The 27769-nt window shown below is 43.4% G+C and overlaps 1 protein-coding gene across 1 annotated transcript; it reads right to left on the reverse strand.

The window, feature by feature from the left end:
• Window positions 1-1151: 1151 nt before the first annotated feature.
• On the reverse strand, window positions 1152-27127 carry RHBG (Rh family B glycoprotein). The gene is made up of 6 exons (XM_077464187.1): window positions 26867-27127; window positions 12268-12454; window positions 8208-8358; window positions 7794-7941; window positions 4762-4928; window positions 1152-1334 (listed from the first exon to the last, which is right to left on the reverse strand). The coding sequence occupies exons 1-6, from the start codon at window positions 27051-27053 to the stop codon at window positions 1167-1169; spliced, it is 1008 nt and encodes a 335-aa protein (XP_077320313.1). The 5' UTR covers window positions 27054-27127; the 3' UTR covers window positions 1152-1166.
• Between the last annotated feature and the right edge of the window lie 642 nt (window positions 27128-27769).

Consider the following 27769-nt stretch of genomic DNA (forward strand, 5'->3'; position numbering starts at 1 on the left):
GAAGCAAGTTCTAGCAGAAGCCACATTATTCCATTGGTGTGAGTGGTGGTCTATAATCGGGTAGCAAGAAGTGTACGGACTGGCGCAGGCAGGGGACTGGTGGTGGTTGGATGATGGTATGTCAGCTCACTCAGTGGTGCTCAGAGGTCCCTTGACTGGACCATGCACTGGGAAACCTATGTCCTTCAAGTAATTTAAGTCTCAACACCCAACAGTCCCGATTTGGCACGACAGGAATGGGGCCCCCACAACTTAGCTCTGAAGTGAGTTGTTGCAATGGACTTATGACAACTATGCAGAACTGAACGGTTTATGACCATATTGAATAGGAATGATAGGATGCGCTTTGCAGAAGTAGAAGCAAGTTCCACAAGAAGCAACCTTAGTCACATTATTTCAATGGTGTGAGTGGTGACCTATAACTAGGTAGATAGAAGAGAACAGACTGGTGCGGGCAGAGGACTGGTGGTGGTTGGGCGAAAGGTGGGCCAGCCCACTCAGTGGTCCTGAGAGGTCCTTTGTCTGGACCATACACTGGGAAACCCATGCCCATCAAGTATTTAAGTCATGACCCCTTACTGACCTGATATAGCACCACAGGAATGGGGCCTCCACAACTTAGCTCTGAAGCGAAGCGTTGCAATGGACTAATGCCAACTATGCTGAACGGAACTGTTTATGACCATATTGAATAGGACTGATAAGATGCGCATTGCAGAAGTAAAAGCAAGTTCCAACAGAAGCAACACGAGTCATGTTATTCCATTGGTGTGAGTGGTGGCCTATAACTGGTGCAAACAGGGGACTGGTGGTGGTTGGGTGAAGGTGGAATAGTCCGCCCCCGGTGGTGGTGAGTGAGAAGTCACCTGTCTGGATCATGCACTGGAAAACTTGTGTCCTTCAAGTATTTCGGTCACAACCCCCGACAACCTGACCTAGAACTACAGCAATGGGCTCCCCCACAACTTAGTCGTAAAGTTTAGTTGCAAAGTTGTGTTGGCCTCCTGACAAAGGCCTAGTAGGCCGTGGAGTTTGAGCTGAAGCATTGACGTTGGGTTTCCCACAAGCCTTGATGCATCTAATGCGTGTAGGCCCTTGGCACAGAAACTGTCTTATCACCTGCCAGTAGGGGGTGCTACTCTACTCACCCGTGCAAAACCCATATATTATACAGTATATGTGCTCAGGAAGCTTACCGTTATATATTTGTATCCAAGGGTGGAGATGATCCCAGCCAAGGCTCCTGCGATCATGGCACCGAATGGAGTCAACATCATCTCTGCGGCCGTGCCAACTGCAACACCACCAGCCAATGCCGCATTCTGAATGTGGACCTGTGCAAAAAAATAAAAAAATTAATAATTAATTTAGCTTTAATTGACTTTAAATGCAGCGTTTCTCAACCAGGGTGCCATAGCATCCTGGGGTGCTGCCTGGGTTCCCTTGGGGTGCCACGAGCACAAGCTCCAATTTGCCCCAGATCAGCGTCATAAATTGCAATGATTCGGGTGGACCCACCGCCAAGACCATAACAACTAATGACTTTGTGATGAGGGGGAATGTGCGATTTTGGGGCTCTGTGATGGGGCCCTATGTGAAATCTGGTGGGGCTCTGATGGGGAGGCTGTGATGCGATGGGCGACTCATGTATAGTGAGCCTTTGATGTATAGGAGCGACTTGGATGGGACGTGTTTAGATGAGATTTGATGTGATGCTCTCATGTATAGAGGGGCTCTGATGTGATGGGGTGCCTATAAAATAAGAGGGGGCCTCTATTGTGATGGGTGGGGGAACCTCTGATATGACAGGGGCCTCTAATGTGATTGGGGGGAGCTGATGTGGACAGGGGTTTTGGATGTGATGGAAGGTTGCTTAGATGTGATGGAGGACCTCTGACTTGATGGGGGTACCTCTGATGGAATGGAGGGATTTCTGATGTAAAGGGGGAAGCTCTAATGTGATGGGGGCCTCTGATGTGATTGGAGGGCCTCCGATGCGAAGAGGGGTATTCAAATGTTATGGGGGTCCTCCTATTTTATGGCGGTACTCCTGATGTGAGGGGGGGGGGGATCTCTGATGTAGAGTGGGACCTCTGACAGGGAAGGTCTAATGTAAGGGGGACCTCTGCTGTGATGGGGGGGGGGGGGGGAACTCTGACATGATGGGAGAAGTTTCATTTCAAGCGAGGGGCCTCCGATGTGACAGAGGAGCCTCCGATGTGACCCCCCCACAACTTAGCTCTGAAGTGAAGTGTTGCAACGGACTAATGCCAAATATGCTGAACTGAACTGTTTACGACCATATTGAATAGGACTGATAGGATTCACATTGCAGAAATAGAAGGAAGTTCCAGGAGAAACGACCTTAGTCACATTATTCCATGGGAGTGGTGGCTATAACTGAGTAGCAAGAAGTGTACGGACTGGCACAGGCAATGGTGCCTAGAGGTCCCTTGTCTGGACCCTGCACTGGAAAACCCATGTCCTTCAAGTATTTAAGCCTCAACCCCCAATGTACTTGGTCTGGCATCACAGAAACGGGGCTTCTACAACCTAAAGTAGAAGTAAAGTTTTGCAAAGGACTAATGCCAACTACGCCAAACTGAACTGTTGATGACCATATTCAATAGGACCAATATGATACACATTGCAGAAGTAGAAGCAAGTTCCAGCAGGTGCGAATAACGTCACATTATTTCATTGGTGTGAGTGGTGACCTATAACTGGGTAGCAAGAAGAGAACAGACTGGTGCTGGAAGAGGACTGGTGGTGGTTGGGCGACGGTTGGCCAGCCCACTCAGTAATGTTGGACGGGGATGTTGAGCCTTTCATGGGATGCTGGCACCTTTGATGTGGTTGGGTGATGTCTGACGTGATGGGGGGGCTCTGATATGATTGGAGGACCTTTGACATAATAGGGGACTCTGATGTGATGCGATGGGGGGGGGGGAACCTCCAATTTGAAGGCAGCTTCATTAAACCGGTTGTGTGCATCGTCCCAAGCTCAGGCTTCCCATTGATATGCAACATTTTTTTTTTCAGACTGTAGTGCCTCCAGATTTTGCAAACATTTGAAGGATGACATCGTTGAACAATGAAGTGAAATGTGTACCGCCTTTAGTACAGTATCTCACAAAACCCTACCCCTCCCCCCCCCCCCCCCACATTTTTTTGTAAATCTTTTATTCTAACTTTTCATGTGACAACACTGAAGAAATGACACTTGTCTACAATGTAAAGTAGTGAGTGTACAGCTTGTATAACAGTGTAAATTTGCCGTCCCCTCAAAATTACTCAACACACAGCCATTAATGTCTAAACCGCTGGCAACAAAAGTGAGTACACCCCTAAGTAAAAATGTCCAAATTGGGTCCAAAGTGTCAATATTTTGTGTGGCCGCCATTATTTTCCAGCACTGCCTTAACCCTCTTGAGCATGGAGGTCACCAGAGCCTCACAGGTCACCACTGGAGTCCTCTTCCCCTCCTCCATGATGACATCACAGAGCTGGTGGATGTTGGAGACCTTGCGCTCCTCCACCTTCCGTTTGAGGATGTCCCACATGTGCTCAATAGGGTTTAGGTCTGGAGACATGCTTGGCCAGTCCATCACCTTTACCCTCAGCTTCTTTAGCAAGGCAGTGGTCATCTCGGAGGTGTGTTTGGGGTAGTTATCATGCTGGAATACTGCCCTGCGGCCCAGTCTCTGAAGGGAGGGGATCATGCTCTGCTTCAGTATATCACAGTACATGTTGGCATTCATGGTTCCCTCAATGAACTATAGCTCCCCAGTGGCGGTGTTCTGTCAATTTGTGCCTTCCGTCAAAAAGTGTCCGTGCATGCGCAGAAGGGAAGGCCACTCTAGCTGATTTTCCAATCACCTGGCGCAACGTTACAATAGTGGATGCGCACATTGAAGAATTGGGACATACCATTTCATGGCCACAGTTGAAAGCAATGCAAAGAGCGCACACCGCAGATATCAGATTGAGCCTCGCTGTTTTAGGGCAGGTTGTGGGTGTGTTGAAGGACAGGTTTTGTCTATGCTGCAACACACACACACACAGACAAAACTGGACCTTGACCACACTCTAAAGCTGCCCGCAACAACGAGGCACAATAAGACAAATACGGTGTCCCGCTGCTGTTTGCATAGCATTCAATTGTGGTTGTCAAATAGTATCTCCCGTTAAAGACAAACCTTCCTAAGATGTGCGCATGCTCTGTATGGTCTTGGCCACCGTGCTGCAGCTCAGTTTCAGGGTCTTGGCAATCTTCTTATAGCCCAGGCCATCTTTATGTAGAGCAACAATTTTTCAGATCCTCAGAGAGTTCTTTCTCATGAGGTGCCATGTTGAACTTCCAGTGACCAGTATGAGAGAGAGTGAGAGCGATAACACCAAATTTAACACACCTGCTCCCCATTCACACCTGAAACCTTGTAACACTAACGAGTCACATGACACCGGGGAGGGAAAATGGCTAATTGGGGCCCAATTTGAAGATTTTTACTTAGGGGTGTACTCACCTTTGTTTCCAGAGGTTTAGACATTAATGGCTGTGTGTTGAGTTATTTTGAGGGGACGGCAAATTTACACTGTTATACAAGCTGTACACTCACTACTTTACATTGTAGACAAGTGTCATTTCTTCAGTGTTGTCACATGAAAAGATAGAAGAAAATATTTACAAAAATGTGAGGGGTGTACTCACTTTTGTGAGATACTGTATTTGTTGGTTGCTCAGTCAATCGGGTTGCTCACCATATCGAGTTTTCCTTCACCATTCAGCAGCGAGGAGAAGGCGAATGTGGTCAGTGTACAGGCGGCCAGGGAGTAGTAGGTGTTCAGCACGGTCCGGTGCTGGTCGTCCCCATGAGCTGTGACGGCGGAGTTGAAGCTGGGCCAGAACATCCACAAGTAGATGGTTCCTAGATTGGACATTTAAAAAGGGTCATAGTTTGAGATTCTAAAAGATGTATTTTAGCAAACACACAATTTACTGTATAGATCAGAATATTTGCATTGCATGAGTAGGACTTAATCATAATTTGTGGGCAGGTGGGCAGCAGGATAGCTCAGTGGTTGGCACACTTGCCTTGCGATTTGAGCTTTATGGAATGTTAGTTCATTTGAAAACCTAGCTCCATTACTTGTTGAACCTTAAACCTGGTCAATTTATAAAATTGTAAATGCATCATGTGTGGAGGAAACAGACTGCAAGCTCTTTGAGGAAGAGGACCGTTTTCAAATATTTTACTCACTTAACCACTTTCAGCCCCGGACCATTTTGCTGGCCAAAGACCAGACCACTTTTTACGATTCGGCACTGCGTCGCTTTAACTGACAATTGTGCGGTCGTGCGACGTGGCTCCCAAACAAAATTGACGTCTTTTTTTCCCCACAAATAGAGCTTTCTTTTGGTGGTATTTGATCACCTCTGTGGTTTTTATTTTGTGCGCTATAAACAAAAATAGAGCGACAATTTTGAAAAAAATGCATTATTTTTTTACTTCTTGTTATAATAAATATCCCCCAAAAATATATAAAAACACTTTTTTTCCCTCAGTTTAGGCCGATACGCATTCTTCCACATATTTTTGGTAAAAAAAAATAATAAAATAAATAAAATAAAAAATATATATTTAATCAATAATCATATAAGGTTTGCGCAAAAGTTATAGCGTTTACAAAATAGGGGATAGTTTTATGGCATTTTTATTAATCTTTTTTTTTTTTTTACTAGTAATGGCGGCGATCAGCGATTTTTATTGTGACTTCTACATTATGGCAGACACATCGGACATTTTTGGGACCATTGTCATTTATGCAGCAATCACTGCTATACAAATGCAGTGATTCCTGTGTAAATTACACTGGCAGTGTAGGGGTTAAGTGTTACTAAGTGTTGGAGGCTGGGCTTTCATTTAGTGAACACTGATCTTTGCTCCTATCACATGGAGCAGAGATCAGCATCATTTGTTGCTAGGCAGAACGGGGAGATGCTGTTTACAACGGCATCTCTCCGTTCAGCCGCCCCCCGTGAGACGATCGCGGGTATGCCCGCGGCGATCGTGTCCGCGGAACCTGCGACCAGACTCACGGGGGTCCTGACCAGCACGCGAGCGCGCCGGCACGCTCGCAATGGCAGGGTGGCATTAAAGAGTGGACGTACCTGTACACCAATATGCCTGCCTGTGCCATTCTGCCGACGTACATCGTGTGCGCTGGTCGGGAACCGGTTAAAGTAAACATATTAAAAATCTAGATATCTGAAACTGAGCCCTCCTTGAAAAATGCTTAAAGTATATCTAAAGCTTAAACATGTTTATTAATTTAGGAAGCGATGGGAAATGTAATGCCGCGTACACACGATCGGAAATTCGGCCAGCAAAAGACCGATCAGAGCTTTTGGTCAGAAAATGCGATCATGTGTATGCTCCATCGGACTTTCGCTGGCTTAATTTAGGCCAGCAAAAGATTGAGAGCATGTTCTCAATTTTTCAGTTGGAAAAAGTTCCTATCTGGAAAACGCGCTCGTGTGTATGCAATTCCGAGAGGAGAGAGAGAGGAGAGAGAGAGAGAGAGAGAGAGAGAGAGAGAGAGAGAGAGAGAGAGAGAGATTTCAATAAGGACACCTATTTAAGTGACAACTGTTTAAGAGGATGGAGAGATTTCCTCTCACTTCCTGTTGCGTCTCCAGGACAGGGATATCTATCCAATGGGGCGAATAGCAAAAGAAAACACCTGGCAGGGTGCATTCTCTACATTATCTAAAGCTAATAAAATAAAATGTATGTGTATAATATATTATATATATATATATAGCTTTAGAGATACTTAATCATGTGTCAAAGGGGTTGGTACTTTGAGTAATATAAGCAGCTGAAGTTATGTACAAATCAGCCCCCAGCCACCCCAACCTTGTCCTCAACACCTCCTCAGCTTGGCCAACCCAAAAAATTAAAAGGCTGGAAGTTTTGACCAAATGAAACGCCCCCCCCCCCCCCCCCCCAAAAAATATATATATCAGTATTTGCCTACAAATGAAGATATCAATTCCTCTTGATCAGCTATTTGTCTGTTGAAGGGGACCTCTGCCGATGTGGTTGTGTCAGGACCTGGATCATCTGCTGGTGGCCTTGTGTTTCCCAGAGCAGGAGGTTGTCATTCTGGTGTCCACTATCAAGTTTCTCCCAGAGCAGGAGCAGGATAAAGAGCAGGCCGTTTCTGGCTAGTAGGGAAAAAACACAGAAGAAGTGAAGTGTAATAATAAAGGAGGGACTAAATACCCTCCCAGTAGCCAGCATCAGGTGAAGACTGATTACTGGGATCTGCTGGGAGGGTATTTAGTAACTCCTTTATTATTAATAACTTTGCTTCAATATTTTGCCCTGCTGTCAAGAAACTGCTTGCCATCATGCTCCTGCTCTTTCCCTGCATACTGTACTCTGCTGACTTGTACCTGCTCCGCTTGTCCCTGATCCCAGTCCTGGTTACTCCTTTTCTTGCATCTCCTTCACTTGTATCGTGTTTGCTGTGTTTTCCGTTTGCTGGTTTTTGGATGGATTTTGGTTTGAGAGCCATAAAACCTTCACAAGTCACTTTACTTAGCCAATTTTTGGTAGCCAATATGTGGTTTTATTACTAGAGAAACTGGATGATAGCTATGCAAATATTAAAAACCAAAACCACCACTCTATATGGATAACGCCCTTGAGGGCATTAACTTAGGACTGTGGCGCTACAAGACATGCATGCTAACTACTTTGCCAGGAAGACCAGCATGTACCTACCAATCATTGCAAAAAGGTCGGAGTGATACACTGACCCCTCCCTGTGGCGGCTCTTGTCCAGATGTGGCCTGTAAAGCACGCGTGAGACCACCAGGCCAAAAAAGGCTCCAAACGTATGAATGGTCATAGATCCACCGGCATCTTTTGCCTATGAAAAAAAATAGGAAATCTAAAAAAGGGAGAAATATATATATTTTTTTTCACTCAGCCAAAAATTGTTCCTGAAGTTAAGTGCTACCTTGAAAACCAATAATGATTTCTACAGTCTGCTGTAGGTAGGTGAACCAGCCAATGACAAGAGAGGAATTCAACAGCCTCGACAAATGGGTGTATTCTATCTAGGGTATTCCTCAGGGGTGGAGAATTTTAGAAACCCCACCTACGTGCAACCCTCAACCTTCCCATGACACTTGCCTCGACGATGTTCAGTATAATATATTCATTGATTCCGAAAAGAGTCACTTCAAAGAGGGTCATAACGAGTAGCTGGACAGGACTGGTTTTGCCAAGGACAGCTCCGAAGGAGATAAGCACTGCTCCCGTGCAGAAGTCCGCATTGATCATACTGCAATATAAAATGATACAGCATTACTCCAGCTACTTTCAACACTTCCTGCCCCAGAGACACGCAAAGAGGTGAGGAGATATCTCATCTCCAATGGAACATTTTTCCCCAAATCGGAAGAATTTCCCTCCCGTCTTGTTCTAGAGACCACCTTTTTTGGATTTCCCCTTACTTTAGATACTGGTGACAATGGTCACCAATAAAAATTGAGATGGTGGATCCACCTAGTGGGGGACACAGATGGCAATAGGAACTTGAAATTTTGTCTTGTGGAAACGTTTTGACCGTCGGCCATATTAGTGGTCATGTTAGGTCAATAAAATCACAAGCATTCCCGCCCTTTTGTGTACAGACAGCTTTGGTGAGGGGGAAATGCCTTGGGTGCACCAACTGGGTTGGTCGGGATGCGATCATGTGACAGCTGCCCTTGAATTCTGCCGAAATTGCCTCAGACCGCGTTCAGATCGAACCAAGCTCATCTTTTTCTCTTATCCAACCAGAAATCCATAAACTTTACAATTGTCTCTAGTACAAGTGGGGATACCGGTTCATGTGAGAAATACCCAAGAAGGAACTTCCCTTTGAAGATTCCTTCTCACTTCCTGTTGCATTTTCTGCACAGGAAATGAAGAGAAATCTCCCCAATGGTGACAATGGTGGGAGCGATAGCATATCTGAAACTGTAATTCAGTTACTAGGCATCACACTGGGAACAGTGCCTCTAACAGGATCGGATTTATAGTTAAAAAAGGAAATAAAATTAATTTTCTAAAACTGTAGTCTTCAAACTGCGGCCTTTTGCTTGCCTTTATCCGACCCTTGGGGCACTATTCCTCCCACTGATAGGAAACACTATTCTGCCAACTAACATCAACAATGGGGGACCATTTCTCCCACTGACACCAACAATGGACCACTATTCCTTCAATTGAAACCAAGAATGGGGGACCATTTCTCCCACTGACACCAACAATGGACCACTATTCCTTCAATTGAAACCAAGAATGGGACATCATTACTCCAACTGATACCAACATTATTCCTCCCACTGATACAAGACACCATACTGTAACCCGGGGGGGGGGGGGGTGGATGTGTTCCTTTGCTTGCCTTTATCCAGCCCTTGGGACACTATTCTTTCCACTGATACGAGTCACTATTCTGCCAACTAGCATAAACAATGGGGCACCATTTCTCCTACTGACACCAACAATGGAGCACCATTCTTCCCACTGATACAAGACGCTATACTGCAGCCCAGATGTGGCCATTTGCTTGCCTTTATTGGGCTCTTGGGACACTATTCTCCCCACTGATAGGAGACACTATTCTGCCAACAATGGGGCACCATTTCTCGCACTGACACCAACAATGGAGCACTATTCCTTCAATTGAAACCAAGAATGGAACATCATTACACCAACATTATTCCTCCCACTGATACAAGACACTGTACTGTAACCTGGGGGGTGGATGCGTTCCTTTGCTTGCCTTTATCCAGCCCTTGGGACAATATTCTTTCCACTGATATGAGTCACTATTCTGTCAACTTGCATAAACAATGGGGCACCATTTCTCCTACTGATACAAGACGCTATACTGCAGCCCAGATGTGGCCATTTACTTGCCTTTATTGGGCTCTTGGGACACTATTCTGCCAACTAACAATGGGGCACCATTTCTCGCACTGACACCAACAATGGAGCACTATTCCTCCCATTGATGGGGCACCATTTCTCCCGCTGACATAAAAAAAAATGAAGCACTATCCCTCTCATTGATATCAATGGTGGGGCACCATTTTTTTCTCCCATCTACAATTAAGACACATGGTAGCAGCCCAGTTTGGGCTGCAGGGCGTTCAACTTCAGCCCTTGGTATTGGAAGCTTTGCTGTATGATACAGATCACTCTAAGCCCCCGTACACACGGTCGGACATTCTGCCAACCAAATCCGTCGGATTGTGTCCGAAACTGTTGCATACACACGGTCGGACAAAGTTGTAATCCGAAAAATCCGATCTTTCAGAATGTGATGACGTAATTTCGTTACGTTGGGACTACGTTCAGGCTAGTAGCCAATAGCTTTGATGTAGGAATTTGATCTGAGCATGCGTGGCACTTTGTCCGATCAAAATTCTCTACACATGATCGGAGTATGTCCTATCGGACCAGTTTGTCGGAAAAAAATTTCCAGCAAGTTGGAAAATTTGGTCCGACGGAAACAGTCCGATGCATACCACACACAGTCGGATTTATCCGACAACACGGTCCGATAGGACACATTCCGACGGATTCTCCGACCGTGTGTACGGGGGCTAACGAAATTCAGTTGATTGATTGCCACCTCGGGGCATTGCAAACACCTTTAATATAAATGTGCCACATCCGAAATAATCTGTAAATACTGCAATTGGGAATAATGGACACGTATAAAAATAACAAATTTTAATTAGAATATATATATAAAATTTGTATTCTAATTAAAGTATGTTCTTCTAACTAGAAACACTGAAACTCCTGAAGAAGCGACAGTTCGGGTCACAAAACATGTAGAACAAATAATAATTTTAACCTATGAGGATTGTGGGAACACCCAAGAGAAATACATACACCTCAGTGTGGCCATTTTCTTGATACTCCTAGTATTGCCCCACAGGAAGTATATGATTCTGTATATCCTCTAGAAAATTAAAAAAAAAAAAAAAAACTGTGTCCCATATCTTTTTATAAATCATTGTGTTGTATATGTATGAATTTTAACTATTAAACTTTGTTATTTTTATACGTGCCTACAAAAGGCCAACATTCCCAATTCCAGATAACTCTAAAATTGGTTTCTAGGTATTATTTTCTCTTACTTTCTTTGGCTACTACCCGTATGACCAAGGTGAAAAATCAGTGGCAAAACCGACATACCTGCATTGCAGGACGAGGCCTGGGAGGAGGTTTTAAGTGCTCAAATTAATGGGGGTCATAGCTGCAGGAGGCAAGGTAAGTCAACTGAACTATCTACATCAGGTTAATTTCACCCCGGTTCACTTGGGCAGGTTGGAGTCCCCTGAATGTTATTGGTATCACAGTGCTATGGGAATTTTTTTTTTTCCCATATGATCTGCGAATGCTCAAAAATACCTCAGTTCTGGTCAAGTATTACCTCCTTTATGGAAACGAAACTGGCTTTACCCAATATCTGTACCCCTGCCAGGTGCCTTCTTGGTGACATAGATGAAGAAGATTTGGGTGCTGCTCAGAAGGTTTTGTTTGATCTTTATTTTTTATGCTAAAAAAGGCAATTGCCCTGTGTTGGTAGAAACCGGACCCCCTACCTTACCGATGTTGGTCGCGGTTGGGTCGGGGCACCATTTCTCCCCCTAATACCAAAATGTGGAGAGGGTAGCGCACACTGATGCCAGGAAAATTTCCAATCCTACTGGACGCAGTCCAGCCCCCCAAAAGTCTGAAGGACGATAAACTGGCCCTTTGTTTAAAAAGTTTGGAGGCCACCGTTCTAAAATGTCTGTGATAAGTCTAGATTCTTTGTATTAGGATAGACTAACATATGGTGTTTAGCAGAAGCATGAAAAATAACCCCCAAGGGCACATAAATTATATCCCGTCATATATATAGCAAGTTGGGTTCTTTTTCATATTTAATAAAGATGGAGTGTTAAAGATCTTGTGAAATTCCCTCTATATTGCAACAAATCAAAAGATAAACAAGACTACAATGGCGTGGACCTTGATAAAGCCAGTTTTGTGCCAAGTACATTGCAATATCTTTCTCTTTGTTGAGAACATCAGAGTGAATTTCGGACAGAGTAAACAGGCTTTTGTCTCTGCTGCTCGGCCAAATATCGATCCAACTCAGGTGACCAAAGTATGGATTCCCACCTCCCCCCCCCCTCACCTCTCAATGCCGATTTGGATTTTGCCATCATGGAAGCCATGGAAGAAGCCTTGAATGAGCGTTGACCACTGGAGACCAAAGGCTGCGATCAAGAAATTGAAAGCCACGCTGCTGAAACCGTAGCGTTTCAGGAAGGTCATCAGGAAACCGAAGCCAATGAAGATCATGGTGTGGACATCTTGGAAGCCTTAAAAAGAAAGCAAAAAAAAAAAAAAAATAACAACATTTAGAGATTGTAAGCCTGGGGCCTACAGAAGAGGCATTTTTCACAATCTGGTCTGAAAAAGGGTTTCCACTTTTTCTAGGAGGAAAAAAAAAAAACCCACGTTAACCTTTTAGTCTCTTTTCTATTGATGATATAGGCAACTGGACCTATTTTGACCAGTAATGCCGCGTACTCACGATCGGAATTCCGGCCAGAAAAAGACCGATGAGAGCTTTTCAATCGGAAAATGCGACCGCGTGTATGCTCCATTGGAATTTAGCTGGCCGAATTCCCACCAGCCAAAAATTGATAGCATGGTCTCAAATTTTCCAGACGGAAAAACTTTCTAAATCGGTAATTCCGATCGTGTGTACGCAATTCCAACACGCCAAAAAACACGCATGCTCAGATACAACTACGGAGACGGAAGCTATTGGCTACTGGCTATTGAACTTCCTTTTTCTAGTCCCGTCGCAGGTGTTGTACGTCACCACGTTCTAAACTATCGGAATTTGGTTTGACCGTGTGTAGGCAAGACAGCTTGAACGGAATTCCGTTGGGGGAAACCATCAGAGCTTTTTCCGACGAGAATTCCGATCGTGTGTATGCGGCATAAGACCAAGTTAGCAACGTTAGTCTGAAAGCAAATCAGCTTGTCAACGTACTTAAGAGGGTATAACTGCAGATTATGGACACTACAAAGCACACCTCTTTGTAATTTTTATTCTAAGTCTATGGTTGGGCTTTTTTACTGGAGCGATCGTTGCCAATGATTATCCTATAATTAACTATTAACATTCATTACACATATGGAACAATGGAGTGTAGCATGTAGTAGAAATAATTCACAATTCTCCAAATGTGTATATGTGTAGCAATTAATAATAATAATACAGCATGCTCCCCCTCCCTTTTCAAATACTTATCTCCAAGTTCACACCTTTGCGTTCCCTCCTAGACCATGGACTGGTTCTATTTCCCCCATGGCCATCACCTGGTTCCGTTCCCTCTATGGACAACTGTGGTTTCTGTTCCTTCCATGGCCATATGACCAACAACTGGTTCTGTGCCCTCCATGGGCAACAACCGATTCTGTTCTCTCAATGACCACATGGCTAACAACTGCCTCTTTTCCCTCCATCGCCAATGACTGTTTCTGTTCCCTCCATGGCCATATGACCAACAACTGGTTCTGTTCCCTTCATGGGCACCAACCGATTCCGTTCTCTCAATGGCCAACAACTGGTTCTTTTCCCTCCATAGCCAACAACTGGTTCTGTTGCTTCCATGGCTAAGGACTAGCTCGGTGTAAACCTGGTAACCTCTGGCCAAAATCATTGTTTATTTTTATTTTTGGATAGTGTACAAGTTTCTTCAAAATTTGTAAGCAAATGGCCGAGTTAGCTGTCCTGACTTTGTGGGCGGAAGCAGAAAATGTACCGACATCAGTGGGAGTAAAGAATACTCAATCTTTGGTACTGGGGAGGGGAATAGCGTCCCTTTGTTAGTGTCAGTGAGGGGACTAGTACCCCATCTTTGGTGTCAGTGGCAGGAATGGTGCCCCCATCATTGGTGTCAGCGGCAGGAATGGTGCCCCCATCATTGGTGTCAGCGGCAGGAATGGTGCCCCCATCATTGGTGTCAGCGGCAGGAATGGTGCCCCCATCATTGGTGTCAGCGGCAGGAATGGTGCCCCCATCATTGGCGTCAGCGGCAGGAATGGTGCCCCCATCATTGGCGTCAGCGGCAGGAATGGTGCCCCCATCATTGGCGTCAGCGGCAGGATGGTGCCCCCATCATTGGCGTCAGCGGCAGGAATGGTGCCCCCATCATTGGCGTCAGCGGCAGGAATGGTGCCCCCATCATTGGCGTCAGCGGCAGGAATGGTGCCCCCATCATTGGCGTCAACGGCAGGAATGGTGCCCCCCATCATTGGTGTCAGCGGCAGGAATGGTGCCCCCCATCATTGGTGTCAGCGGCAGGAATGGTGCCCCCCATCATTGGTGTCAGTGGGAAGAATAATGCCTTGTTCTTGGTGTTAGTTGGAGGGATATTACCCCAAAGGGTTGGATAAAGCCAAGCAAAGGGCCACATCCAGCCCTGGGCCACAGTTTGGAGACCATAAATGTAGGGAATGGTTTGGATCCCTCTATTTTTTCCCCCCCTTTGTTATCTATATCCTGTTGGGAACATTTTCCGTCACTTTCAGGAAGGGGAATAACCACAATAGCAACATTTTGATGGGTCCCCAGCTAACTCATTGAAGTCTATAATTAGACCCCCCAAGCGTTCCCTTTGGAAGATTCTCCAACCCCCCCCCCCCCCAATCATCTGTCCTGGTGACAACTGTAAAGTGTTGACCTCCCATCACTTTCTGAGAACGATCAGAGGGAGAAGATTGAACGTTCTGGGATTCAGACAAAAGCAGAAAAAAATAAAAAATAAAAAAATTAAAAAAAAGTTTTTGCTTTGGATACACTTTCAACAAAAGACCCCCAAAACTCCAACTTTACTGACTTTTTCATGGCTATGCAACATTAATTTTTTTATTTTTTATTTTTTTTAATGCAAATGTGATTTCTGCTTAACTCGGCTCCTTAATGTGATCTTATTTGACCCGGGGCGGAAGTGCTTTGGAGAAAACATCTACAGATATCGCTGTTTAATACACATCAAGTTTGCTCTCCCAGAAAGGACATTTTCAGTCCTCAGGTGAAGACCGAGACCAAAAGTCACTCAAGCAGAAAACTGCCAAGGAGATGGAAAGTTACATCAGGCCGGCTCCGTTCTCATCCTTCACTCGGATCGCGGTCAAACCCTGTTTAAAAATAAATAAATAAACCCCCCCCCCCCCCATCATAAAAGTAGCAAAATCTTTTCTGTAGAACAACAATGTGTATAGCGGGCCAATCCCTTTGGAGACTGGGCCACAGGACAGTATTCCAACATGATAACGACCCCAAATATACCTCCAAGATGACCACTGCCTTGCTAAAAATGCTGAGGGTAAAGGTGATGGACTGGTCAAGCATGTTTCCAGACCTAAACCCTATTGATCATCTGTGGGACATCCTCAAACGGAATGTGGAGGAGCGCAAGGTCTCCAACATCCACCAGCTCTGTGATGTCGTCATGGAGGAGGGGAAGAGGACTCCAGGGGCAACCTGTGAAGCTCTGGTGACCTCCATGCCCACGAAGGTTAAGGCAGTGCTGGAAAATAATGGTGGCCACACAAAATATTGACACTTTGGGCCCAATTTGGACATTTTCACTTAGGGGTGTACTCACCTTTGTTGCCAGCGGTTTAGACATCAATGGTTGTGTGTTGAGTTATTTTGAGGGGACAGAAAATTTACACTGTTATACAAGCTGTATACTCACTACTTTACATTGTAGACAAGTGTCATTTCTTCAGTGTCGTCACATGAAAATATTTACAAAAATGTGAGGGGTGTACTTACTTTTGTGAGAGATAGATAATTCTTATTTATTTTTTTTAAAGGATTTATATAGTGCCAATAATGTGTACAGGATTCTGTGCAGTCCAGTCAAGTTCCATCACCCCAAACTCGCCCATCCATGTCTTTATGGACCTTGCTTTGTGCACTGGTGGGCAGTCATGTTGGAACAGGAAGGAGCCATCCCCAAACTGTTCCCACAAAGTTGGGGGCATGAAATAATCCAAAAAGTCTTGGTATGCTGATGCCTTAAGATTTCCCTTCACTTGAACTAAGGGGCCAAACCCAACCCCTGAAAAACAACCCCCACACCACAATCCCCCCTCCACCAAATGATTTGGACCAATGCACAAAGCAAGGTCCATAAAGACATGGATAAGCAAGTTTGGGGTGGAGGAACTTGACTGGCCAGCACAAAGTCCTGACCTCAACCCGACAGAACATCTTTGGGATGCATTTAAGCGGAGACTGAGCCAGGCCTTCTCGTCCAACATCAGTGTCTGACCTCACAAATGCGCTTGCGGAAGAATGGTGGAACACTCCCATAGACACACTCCTAAACCTTGTGGACGGCCTTCCCAGAAGAGTTGAAGCTGTTATAGCTGCAAAGGGCGGGCCAACCCAATATTGAACCCTACGGACTAAGACTGGGATGGAAAGAGAGGAGAAGAGAAGAAGAAGAGAAGAAGAAGAGAAGAAGAAGAGAAGAAGAGAAGAGGAGAAGAGGAGAAGAAGAGAGAAGAGGCATTGCAATACTTTTGGTAAAAGATCTCTCTCTCTCATATATATATATATATATATATATATATATATATATATATATATATATATATATTTTTTTTTTTTTTTTTTTTTTTAAACACACACACACACCTCAAGTAGCATACAATGCAAGGTCTCTAGCTCACATACATACAAATACTACTTAGAAACAGGTGCAAGTGCAGTGATCACAATGAGGAAACTATTCCTCAATCAGAAAAGGAATCCAAAATTGGTTCCTCTTGCTCAAATGTCCTCCATTCATTAAAACGTATGTATGTATCAGCAAGAGGTAGAGCCGGAAACTCCAAAATCGATACGAAAATCTTTATTGCTAAATGATAGTGGGTTAAATATAACAAATGCGTTTTTCGGTAGACAGCCTTGATCACAGCCGTGATTAAGGCTGACGAAACGCGTTAGCCCTTTTTAACTCACCATCATGTAGCAATAAAGATTTTCATATGGATTTTGGAGTTGCTGGCTCTACCTTTTGCTGATACATACATATACTAGAACCAATCTAGACAAGAAGACATTAAAATTACCACCATGTCTTTGGAGCATGAAAGGGAGCCCAGACAACAAATGAGAAAAAAATAAAAAAAATAAAAAAAATAAACCCTTGCAGCTGATTGGAAGTTATTTTTTATTTATATGCTTTTTGAACCAGATCACCTCATGAAGGAGAAAATAAATAAATAATTTTTACACCATCAAAAAAGGGGGAAGAAAACACTCTGGAACTCGACTGGTTAGTAATGATTGTATTTGTAAGCTAAGTGACTGCGCCCTCTAGGGGTTGATTGACAAATCTCTATATTTAAAATACAAAGATTAAAAAAAATATGGAAAAGCAAGCTTGTAAATCTGGTATCAGCTCATAGAAAAAGCCTTTAAAACCCTGTAATAAAAGTGTGTAGATTAACATTTTAAATCGCTCGGTTATTTTTAAATCTCGCCCCCCGGGCCTCTGTCCGCATTCTTCTTTTTTCAAGCAAGAAAGCGGGTTTTTCAGGTCCTGTGTCAAACACGCAGCCTGACAACGTCTGCGAAATCTCACCGATGTTATTCACAGCTATGCAGATGACAGATGAACATTGTTTTCTTTTCCATCGTGATGACAGATCTCCAAATCCTTATACAGCAGAGCTGGAAACCTGAGATTAGATACTTACAGGAGGAGAAAGTGACAACCCCCCCCCCAATAATGGTGTCATCATCAACGTCCTAAAATCACTGCCCTGTAGGGCTGGAGGACTCTGCTCCTTCTATATAAAACTCTCCTCTCCTGAAATACTCGGCTGGAGGACTCTGCTCCTTCTATATAAAAAACTCTCCTCTCCTGAATTACTCGGCTGGAGGACTCTGTTCCTTCTATATAAAACTCTCCTCTCCTGAATTACTTGGCTGGAGGACTCTGCTCCTTCTATATAAAACTCTCCTCTCCTGAATTACTCGGCTGGAGGACTCTGCTCCTATATATAAAAAAATAAAAATAAAAAAATAAACTCTCCTCTCCTGATATACTCTTCTGGAGGACTCTGCTCTTACTATATAACTCTCCTCTCCTGATATACTCGGCTGGAGGACTCTGCACCTTTATAAATGATAGATAGAAGGAGCAGAGTATTTCTGGAGAGAAGAGTTATATAGAAGGAGCAGAGTCCTCCGGCCCAGTATTTCAGGAGAGGAGAGTTTTATATAGAAGGAGCAGAGTCCTCCAGCCGAGTATAAAACTCTCCTCTCCTGAAATACTGGGCTGGAGGACTCTGCTCCTTCAGATCTAAATCTGTCTGTCTATCTGCCTGTTTTGAACCTCATTACCCAATTAATAATTCCTCCCATCCAGGATTCTTCAGCAAGCTAATGATTGACTTGCATCACTAAAAGCTAATGTTCTGTAAAGGCAGATCTTTAATCTAAAATAATTAACAAAATACGGGCCAGTAGAGTGTAGGGGGCTGAAACAGAACTACAAAACGTTTATAGTGTGTACAGAGTTTTTTTTTTTTTTTTATTGGAAAGGTCACCTTAAAAAGTGATGTTTATAGAACCCCCATGCTTGCTGTACCGTGTTTGATTAGAGAGACTCTCTCTAGTGGCCAAAACACAGTGTAATGAGCGCACTTGTTTAGTAAGTGCCAAGATAAACTCCAATACATGGTAAGCAACCTGGAGAGCGTTTGTGTTCTTCAAACCCTACTGACCCATAGACATGTGTCCATTGTGAGGGGTTTCCACCATCCCTGTGCTGAGTTCCCGGGTCTGTACAGCTGCTGTGCCCATTATGAGGGGTTCTTACCATCCCTGGGCTGAGTTCCTGGGTCTGTACACCTGCTGTGCCCATTATGAGAGGTTCCCACCATCCCTGGGCTGAGTTCCCGGGTCTGTACACCTGCTGTGCCCATTATGAGAGGTTCCCACCATCCCTAGACTGAGTTCCCGGGTCTGTACACCTGCTGTGCCCATTATGAGGGGTTCCCACCATCCCTGGGCTGAGTTCCCGGGTCTGTACACCTGCTGTGCCCATTATGAGGGGTTCCCACCATCCCTAGGCTGAGTTCCTGGGTCTGTAGACTTGCTGTGCCCATTATGAGGGGTTCCCACCATCCCTGGGCTGAGTTCCCAGGTCTGTACACCCATTATGAAGGGTTCCCACCATCCCTAGGCTGAGTTCCCGGGTCTGTACACCCATTATGAAGGGTTCCCACCATCCCTAGACTGAGTTCCCGGGTCTGTACACCTGCTGTGCCCATTATGAGGGGTTCCCACCATCCCTGTGCTGAGTTCCCGGGTCTGTACACCTGCTGTGCCCATTATGAGGGGTTCCCACCATCCCTAGGCTGAGTTCCTGGGTCTGTAGACTTGCTGTGCCCATTATGAGGGGTTCCCACCATCCCTGGGCTGAGTTCCCAGGTCTGTACACCCATTATGAAGGGTTCCCACCATCCCTAGGCTGAGTTCCTGGGTCTGTACACCCATTATGAAGGGTTCCCACCATCCCTAGACTGAGTTCCTGGGTCTGTACACCTGCTGTGCCCATTATGAGGGGTTCCCACCATCCCTAGACTGAGTTCCTGGGTCTGTACACCAGCTGTGCCCATTATGAGGGGTTCCCACCATCCCTAGGCTGAGTTCCTGGGTCTGTAGACTTGCTGTGCCCATTATGAGGGGTTCCCACCATCCCTGGGCTGAGTTCCCAGGTCTGTACACCCATTATGAAGGGTTCCCACCATCCCTAGGCTGAGTTCCCGGGTCTGTACACCCATTATGAAGGGTTCCCACCATCCCTAGACTGAGTTCCCGGGTCTGTACACCTGCTGTGCCCATTATGAGGGGTTCCCACCATCCCTAGGCTGAGTTCCTGGGTCTGTAGACTTGCTGTGCCCATTATGAGGGGTTCCCACCATCCCTGTGCTGAGTTCCCAATCTGCACAGGAACTGCAAGAAACACTCTTTATCCCGATACACATTATGGTGGAGTTACTGAACTGAAATCTCAGAGATTGTGATCCACCTTCTGATCTACCTTTTGCACAGTACAAAACGCCTCCTCCCTGAGTGACAGAGAGAATGGGAGAGCAGGAGATGTTTGTAGACCAAACCAGCAGAGTAGCCTTGGGTGACAACGCTGCTCCTCCATAGATACTGTATAGGGAGAGCTGTCACCCCAGGACAGGAAGTGCGTTTCTGTCAGAAAAAGATAAAAAAATAAATAAAAAAAAAAAATAAAAAAAAAAAAACACCCAACACCACACAACCGAATGCATCTTAAGAACAGGAGGTTAATTTTAGTCTAAATAATAATAAAATTAGATTTATAAAAAAAAAAAAAAAAAAAATTTATAATAATATTTATATATATATATATATATATATATATATATATATATACACACACACACACACACACACACACATACATATACACACATCCTAATAATGAATAATATTTTATATTTGTATTATTACACTACTAATAATATATTAATATTTAGTAAAAACAAACAAAATATTTTTATTATTTATTAATACATATACAATATAAAATATATGTATAAGATGGTTACTATTATAAAATGTTTTTATATTTTCTCCCCCCCACCCCCATGTGTGTTATGCCACCCGTTAATATTGCGTTAGGGCAAGCCGATGACATGAATGGGCTTCCAATGCGCCCGAACGTGCCCAAAAAAAATATCTGGCATGACTCTTATTATGCAACGCAACCCCCAAGGCAACGCCCAACCTACACAACGTCTGCAAACCGGCCGTTCCCACGACTCAAAACAACAATTCTCTTTTTTATTTCTTATTTTTATTGATTTATTTATATTTTCCACCCCGTGGCCTTTCCATTTTGACATCCTGCAGACCCCTCCAGTCCCACACACGCCCCAACCTTGTCCAACCTGCTGCCGGAAAGCCGCGCCCCGCCGACTCCTCGCAGGACGCCGTCACAGTAGACATGCCTCCCCCCCCCCCCCCCCCTTCTCTTCTCTCCTGAATATTTTTGAATTTTTATCAATGTTGTCCAATTCTGGACTGACCCGAAGAGTGGAAATTCTGCATCACGGGCTGCGACAGGGCCGCCCAATACAGCGGAAAAACGGGCGCCGTCTGAGCGGTCGTGGGCCAGAATGCAGAAACTGCATTGGAGGGGGGGAGGGGGGGGGGGGGTCAGGCATTGCAGAACATAACTCACCCCAAGAGCCCCCCAGTTTCGTCACATATGGCGACCCATCACATTTGGCTACCCCGCTGGACTGCGCGTGCGTGACGCCGCTATATGCGTTCCACCCCCCCCCCCCGAGTCCAGGTTCAAGCCCCACCATCCAAGTGCACATAGAGCCAGGTTAGAATTATGCCGAGCGAAGCGAGGCCGTGCCCAAAGCTTGGCGAGCCTAAAGAGGGGACCTGTGTTGGAATGCATATGGCAGCATCGCTCCAGCGGGTAGCAAAATGTGATGGGTAGCCCAAATGCGACGCAACACCCCAGTCCCAAAAGCAAGAGCAATGCAGTTGGCAGTCAAACACACAATAAAAAAAAAAAAATGGATTTTTTATTTTATATATATATATATATATATATATATATATATATATATATATATATATATATATATATATATATATATATAAGGACGCCGCACCTCAGAGGAGAGCTTGTTCCCACTAGCCAATGGCGGCGCTCAAAAACGCACCCCAGTGCATGCGCACACTAATCTGGTGTAAATGAGGCCCCCCCCCCCAGGAGAAGTACTGATCAGCTCAGACCACTAGGGGGAGCTAGACAATAATAGAGAAAATGGCAGCACACCCTGTTTTTTTTTTTAACAACCCGTTGCAGAGGACTGTATAGTGCTGCGGCACCCTGCACTATCACCAATGCGAAGATGTGGGGGTGGCATTAAAGAAAAAAATAATAATAATAAAATAAAAAAAAAGTATAAAATATATATTATTATTTTTTTAATATCATTATTATAACAGGGTTGCTGTTGTTCATTCAGTGTTCCTGTACCAATAAAATATATTAAAAATAATAATCTATACAATTTTTTTTAAATTTATTATTATTATTTTTTTTGTAGGTACGGGAACACTGAATGAATAACAACAACCCTGTTATAATAATAATAAATAATTTTTTTATTTTTATTTTATTATTATAATAACAGGGTTGCTGTTATTCATTCAGTGTTCCCATACCTACAAAAAAAATAAATAAAAATAATAATAAATAATAATATTATTATTAATATTATTAAGATTGCTGTTATTCATTCAGTGTTCCCATACCTACAAAAAAAATATTGTATATATTTTTTTTTTTTTTTTGGTACGGGAAGACTGAATGAATAACAGCAGCCCTGTTATTAAATATTATTAATAATTATATATATATTTTATGATAATAATAATAATAATAATAATAATAATAATAATAATAATAATAATAATATTGCTGTTATTCATTCAGTGTAGAAAGTGTTCCCCTCTTCTCTTCTTTTTAGAAATGCGTCTCACAGGACCGTATGGTGCCGCACCCCCCCCCCCCCCCAACTTTACAAAAAAAAAAAAAAAGGGGGGGGGGCTTTACTGTTATTAATTCGGGGTTCAGGGTTGCCGTGTCTGCAGAAAAAAGTGGATGACACAGAAATCGGCATTGTGCTGTGGCACCATATGGTCTTGTGCTCGCAAAAATGCAGGCATTTTTTCTGATATGTGGGGGCGCCATAAATAAAAAAAAAAAAAAAAAAAAGGAAACACCCTTTCATCTTCTGCTAAAGAGCAACGCATTTTGCCTGCGAGTCAGAAACGCGTTCCTGACCCACATATATATGAACATAACCTGATTGGTCAATCTGCTTCCAATCGCAACTTTGTGTCAAATTTTGTCACCACAACAGGAAGAGAGGGGAAACCTCGCCCATTGGGGACACCTGCTCCAGTAACAGCGGTGGCCGTACACGCTTGAATTTTACAATCTGATCGATGTGAAATTGGATCAAAACGATCGAATAAAAAAAAAAAACACAATCGCATGAGCACATCTTCCCTTCCAGTCGTTCTGGACTCGATTTAGGTCGATTAAAGCGAACCGATCGGTCAGGGCGGAAAATTATCGATCTGATTGCATCAATCTGCAGCAGCACTCAGATATACCGAGTTTACATATACGATCGGATTAGGAGATCACATGGTGGGAGCAGAGATGCAGCCATAAACGTAAGATTGTAAATAAATCGGTTGCATCAGAATTCACCCTCCGTGTATGTCATATCGATTGATAATTCCTATTGGAAGGGATTTGATTGGAAAAGCAATTGGTTGATTATAGAAGCTTGTATGGCCAGCATTAGGCCATACATTGTACAATCTCCTTTAGAACCTCCATCATATTTATGTAGTGTAAGGGCTCGCCTGATTGGGTGGATTAGGTTTGCCCCCCTATAATATAGTTTTGATGAATCTAAAAAAAAGGAGATCGTGCAATCAGATTGTATGGTGTATGGTCAAGCCTTATGGCAGCCATACACACTTCCATAAGAGATCGATTTTCTACTGTGGTCAATCTCTACTTATAAAATCGGTCTATAGTCAACAAACCCATTTGATCGATATGCCACAACCCAGGGGGGCGATTGACAGTTGATCACGTCTCGGTTTCTACCATATAATCAAAGAAAAAAAAAAATAAATAAAAAAAAAAAAAATAAGGAAGATCGATTTTTTGGCGGCACCAATTGATGTAAAAAAAAAAAAAAATAATGAAATGAAAAAAAATAAAAAAAAAATAAAAAAACTGACACCCAGGCTGATCGATTCCGAGACTAAAATCGATCGGAAGAGAATTCACGGCTATTCGATGGTTCGCCAATTTATTTATTTTTTTGAATGAACAATAAGTCAAAAAAAATAAAATAAAAATAAAAATAAAATAAAAACGGACGCGTGTGGCCACCATAAAAACAGGGACTGCACGGTGTATGGTCAGCGGTCACCTACACAATACAATGCGAATGTACAACAACCATTAGATCTGATTGGATAGAATAGGTTTGTCCTAACGGAGATTGTACAAATCAGATTGCATTAGTGCAGGTCACTCAACGTTAAAGGGTATCCAACCAAAAACGATATAATAGGACAAACCTATTCTATCCAATCAGATCTATTATTTCGTTTTTGGTTGGACACCCTTAACGTTGGGTCACCTGCAATGTGATAGGACAAACCTATTCTATCCAATCAGATTGTATAGCGCAGGTGACCCAATATTAAGGGTGTCCAAAAAAAAAAAAAAAAAAAAAATTGATAGAATAGGTTTGTCCTATCAGATTGTTTTTTTGGTTGGACACCCTTAAGTTGGGTCACCCGCACTATACAATCTGATTGGATAAAATAGGTTTGTCCTATTATATTATTTTTTGGTTGGACACCCTTTAACGTTGAGTGACCTGCACTAATACAATCTGATTTGTACAATCTCTGTTAGATCTGATTGGATAGAATAGGCTTCTCCTATCAGACTGTATAGCGCAGGTGACCTGACATTTAAAGGTTGTCCAACCAAAAAAACGATATAATAATAGAACAAACCAATTCTATCCAATCAGATATTATATCGTTTTTGGTTGGACACCCTTAACGTTGGGTCACCTGCGCTATACAGTCTGATAGGAGAAGCCTATTCTATCCAATCAGATCTAACATAGATTGTACAAATCAGATTGTATTAGTGCAGGCCACTCAACGTTAAAGGGTGTCCAACCAAAAACGATATAATAGGACAAACCTATTCTATTCAATCAAGGAGATTGTACAATCAGATTGTATCGCGAAGGCGACCCAGCGTTAAAGGGTCTCCAACCAAAAACAATATAATGGGACAAACCTATTCTTTCCAATCAGATCTATTTTATAGTTTTTGGTTGGATACCCTTTAACGTTGAGTGACCTGCACTATACAATCTGATTTGTACAATCTTCGTTAGATCTGATTGGATAGAATAGGTTTGTCCTATCACATTGTATAGTGCAGGTGACCCAACGTTAGGGGTGAGCAACCAAAAACGATATAATAGATCTGATTTGGATAGAATAGATTTGTCCCATTATATCATTTTTGGTTGGAGACCCTTAACGTTGGGTCACCTGCTCTATACAATCTGATTGTACAATTTCCTTGATTGGATAGAATAGGTTTGTCCTATTATTATATCGCTTTTGGTTGGACACCCTTAACGTTGGGTGACCTGCACTAATACAATCTCCGTTAGGACAAACCTATTTTATCCAATCAGATCTAACGGAGATTGTATTAGTGCAGGTCACCCAACGTTAAGGGTGTCCAACCAAAAGCGATATAATAATAGGACAAACCTATTCTATCCAATCAAGGAAATTGTACAATCAGATTGTATAGAGCAGGTGACCCAACGTTAAGGGTCTCCAACCAAAAATGATATAATGGGACAAACCTATTCTATCCAAATCAGATCTATTATATCGTTTTTGGTTGGACACCCTTAACGTTGGGTCACCTGCACTATACAATGTGATAGGACAAACCTATTCTATCCAATCAGATCTAACGGAGATTGTACAAATCAGATTGTATAGTGCAGGTCACTCAACGTTAAAGGGTATCCAACCAAAAACGATATAATAGGACAAACCTATTCTATCCAATCAGATCTAACGGAGATTGCACAAAGCAGATTGTATAGCGTGGGGGACCCAACGTTAAGGGTGTCCAACCAAAAACGATATAATAGGACAAACCAATGCTATGCAATCAGATCTATTATATAGCTTTGGTTGGACACCCTTATTGTTGGGTCACCTGCACTATACAATCTGATTGTACAATCTCGGTTAGATCTGATTGGATAGAATAGATTTGTCCTATCAGATTGTATAGCGCAGGTGACCCAACGTTAAAGGGTCTCCAACCAAAACGATATAATTGGACAAGTCAATTCTATCCAATCAGATCTAACGGAGATTGTACAATCAGATTGTATAGCGCGGGTGACCCAACATTAAGGGTGTCCAACCCAAAAAAAAAAAAAAAACAATCTGATAGATCTGATTGGATAGAATAGGTTTGTCCTATCAGATTGTTTTTTTTTTGGTTGGACACCCTTAATGTTGGGTCACCTGCGCTATACAATCTGATTGTACAATCTCCGTTAGATCTGATTGGATAGAATTGGTTTGTCCAATTATATCGTTTTTGGTTGGAGACACTTTAACGTTGGGTCACCTGCGCTATACAATCTGATAGGACAAATCTATTCTATCCAATCAGATTGTATAGCGCAGGTGACCCAACGTTAAAGGGTCTCCAACCAAAACGATACAATGGGACAAACCTATTCTATCCAATCAGATCTATTTTATAGTCTTGGTTGGACACCCTTTAACGTTGGGTCACCTGCGCTATACAATCTCCGTTAGATCTGATTGGATAGAATAGGTCGGTCCAGTTTCGGTTGGACGTTTTACTTTGGAGAGAGAGAGAGATCTCTTCTCAGTTCTTATGGTGTCACCCGGACAGGAAGTGAAGGAAATCTCCACCACAGGGGGACAACACTTTTTTTTTTTTAACCCTTCCCTAGCCAAAAAAAAAAGTTTTTTGGTGGAAGTATTCGGCACTTACTGGCGTATCGGTAGTAAAAGTCGTTGTCGGCGTTGGTCTTGCTGTGGTTAAGTTCCTGGTGCCAGGCGTTGGCGTCGGTTTCGTGGTTGTAGCGGACGAAGATGGCGAAGAGGATGATGGTGACGGCTTCCAGGACCAGGCAGAAGACGGGGAGTTTGACCCTCATGTTGGTGGAGTGGTGGCCCATGGCGGGGACGGAGGAGGAGGAGGAGGAGACGGTCCGGGGGAGAAGTCGGTGGAAGTGTGGATCTTCTCCGGTGAAGACATTGAATCTTATGGCAGAGCTGGCCCCGCCCCCCCCACCTCCTCCTCCTCCTAACAAGGACTGCACTGTGTGCACGCCCCCCCTCCCCCTCCCTACCGACCTGCAAGTCCCGGCAAATATCCAGATCCAAAGGTCTCCCGATGGGGAAATCGCACCTTCCTGCGCCTCGCTTCACAGCTGTTGTCACCGCCGTTAAAGCGACAACGCACCATGAAAATAAAAAAATAAAAATAAAAATGAAAGGGAAATAAAACAATCGGAAATAAGAGCTGATTAACTTTTAAGTAAAAAAAAAAAAAAAAAAAAAAAAAAAAAAATTCCTCCCGTCTTCACTCCGGCCGGTTGCGTCTTTAAAGCTCCATTGCAAAATCGCATAGGATCTTTTATTTTTTGATGGTGAAAAATGGACAGTTTTTTTTTTTTTTTTTAGCAGTCCATTTAACAATGTGCATTTTGAGACGGGAGGTTTTTTTTTTTTTTTTTTAAAGGCCCATGTTTTTTACACGTAACAGACTGCAAAAGACTGCGTTTCGTTTTTGATGCGTTTTTTAAAATTATTTTTTTACATTTTTTTTATGGCTAATAGGAAGGTGTAAAGGCCGGTTCACACCACAAAAAGGCACTCCGGATCCGTTCCG

The sequence above is a fragment of the Lithobates pipiens genome, unplaced genomic scaffold (assembly GCF_037356315.1).
Source record: "Lithobates pipiens isolate NorthernLeopardFrog02 unplaced genomic scaffold, aLitPip1_a1.2 Scaffold_30, whole genome shotgun sequence".
NCBI lineage: Eukaryota > Metazoa > Chordata > Amphibia > Anura > Ranidae > Lithobates > Lithobates pipiens.

Bases quoted from the DNA above. Each gene is read 5' to 3' on its own strand.
- RHBG (XM_077464187.1), bottom strand. From the start codon at position 27,053: ATGGGCCACCACTCCACCAACATGAGGGTCAAACTCCCCGTCTTCTGC. The intron at 4,929-7,793 runs GTAGGTACATGC...TGTCCAATCTAG, and splicing joins CGACCTTTTTGCAATGATTG to GAACCATCTACTTGTGGATG. The intron at 1,335-4,761 runs GTGAGCAACCCG...TTTTTTGCACAG, and splicing joins GTGAAGGAAAACTCGATATG to GTCCACATTCAGAATGCGGC.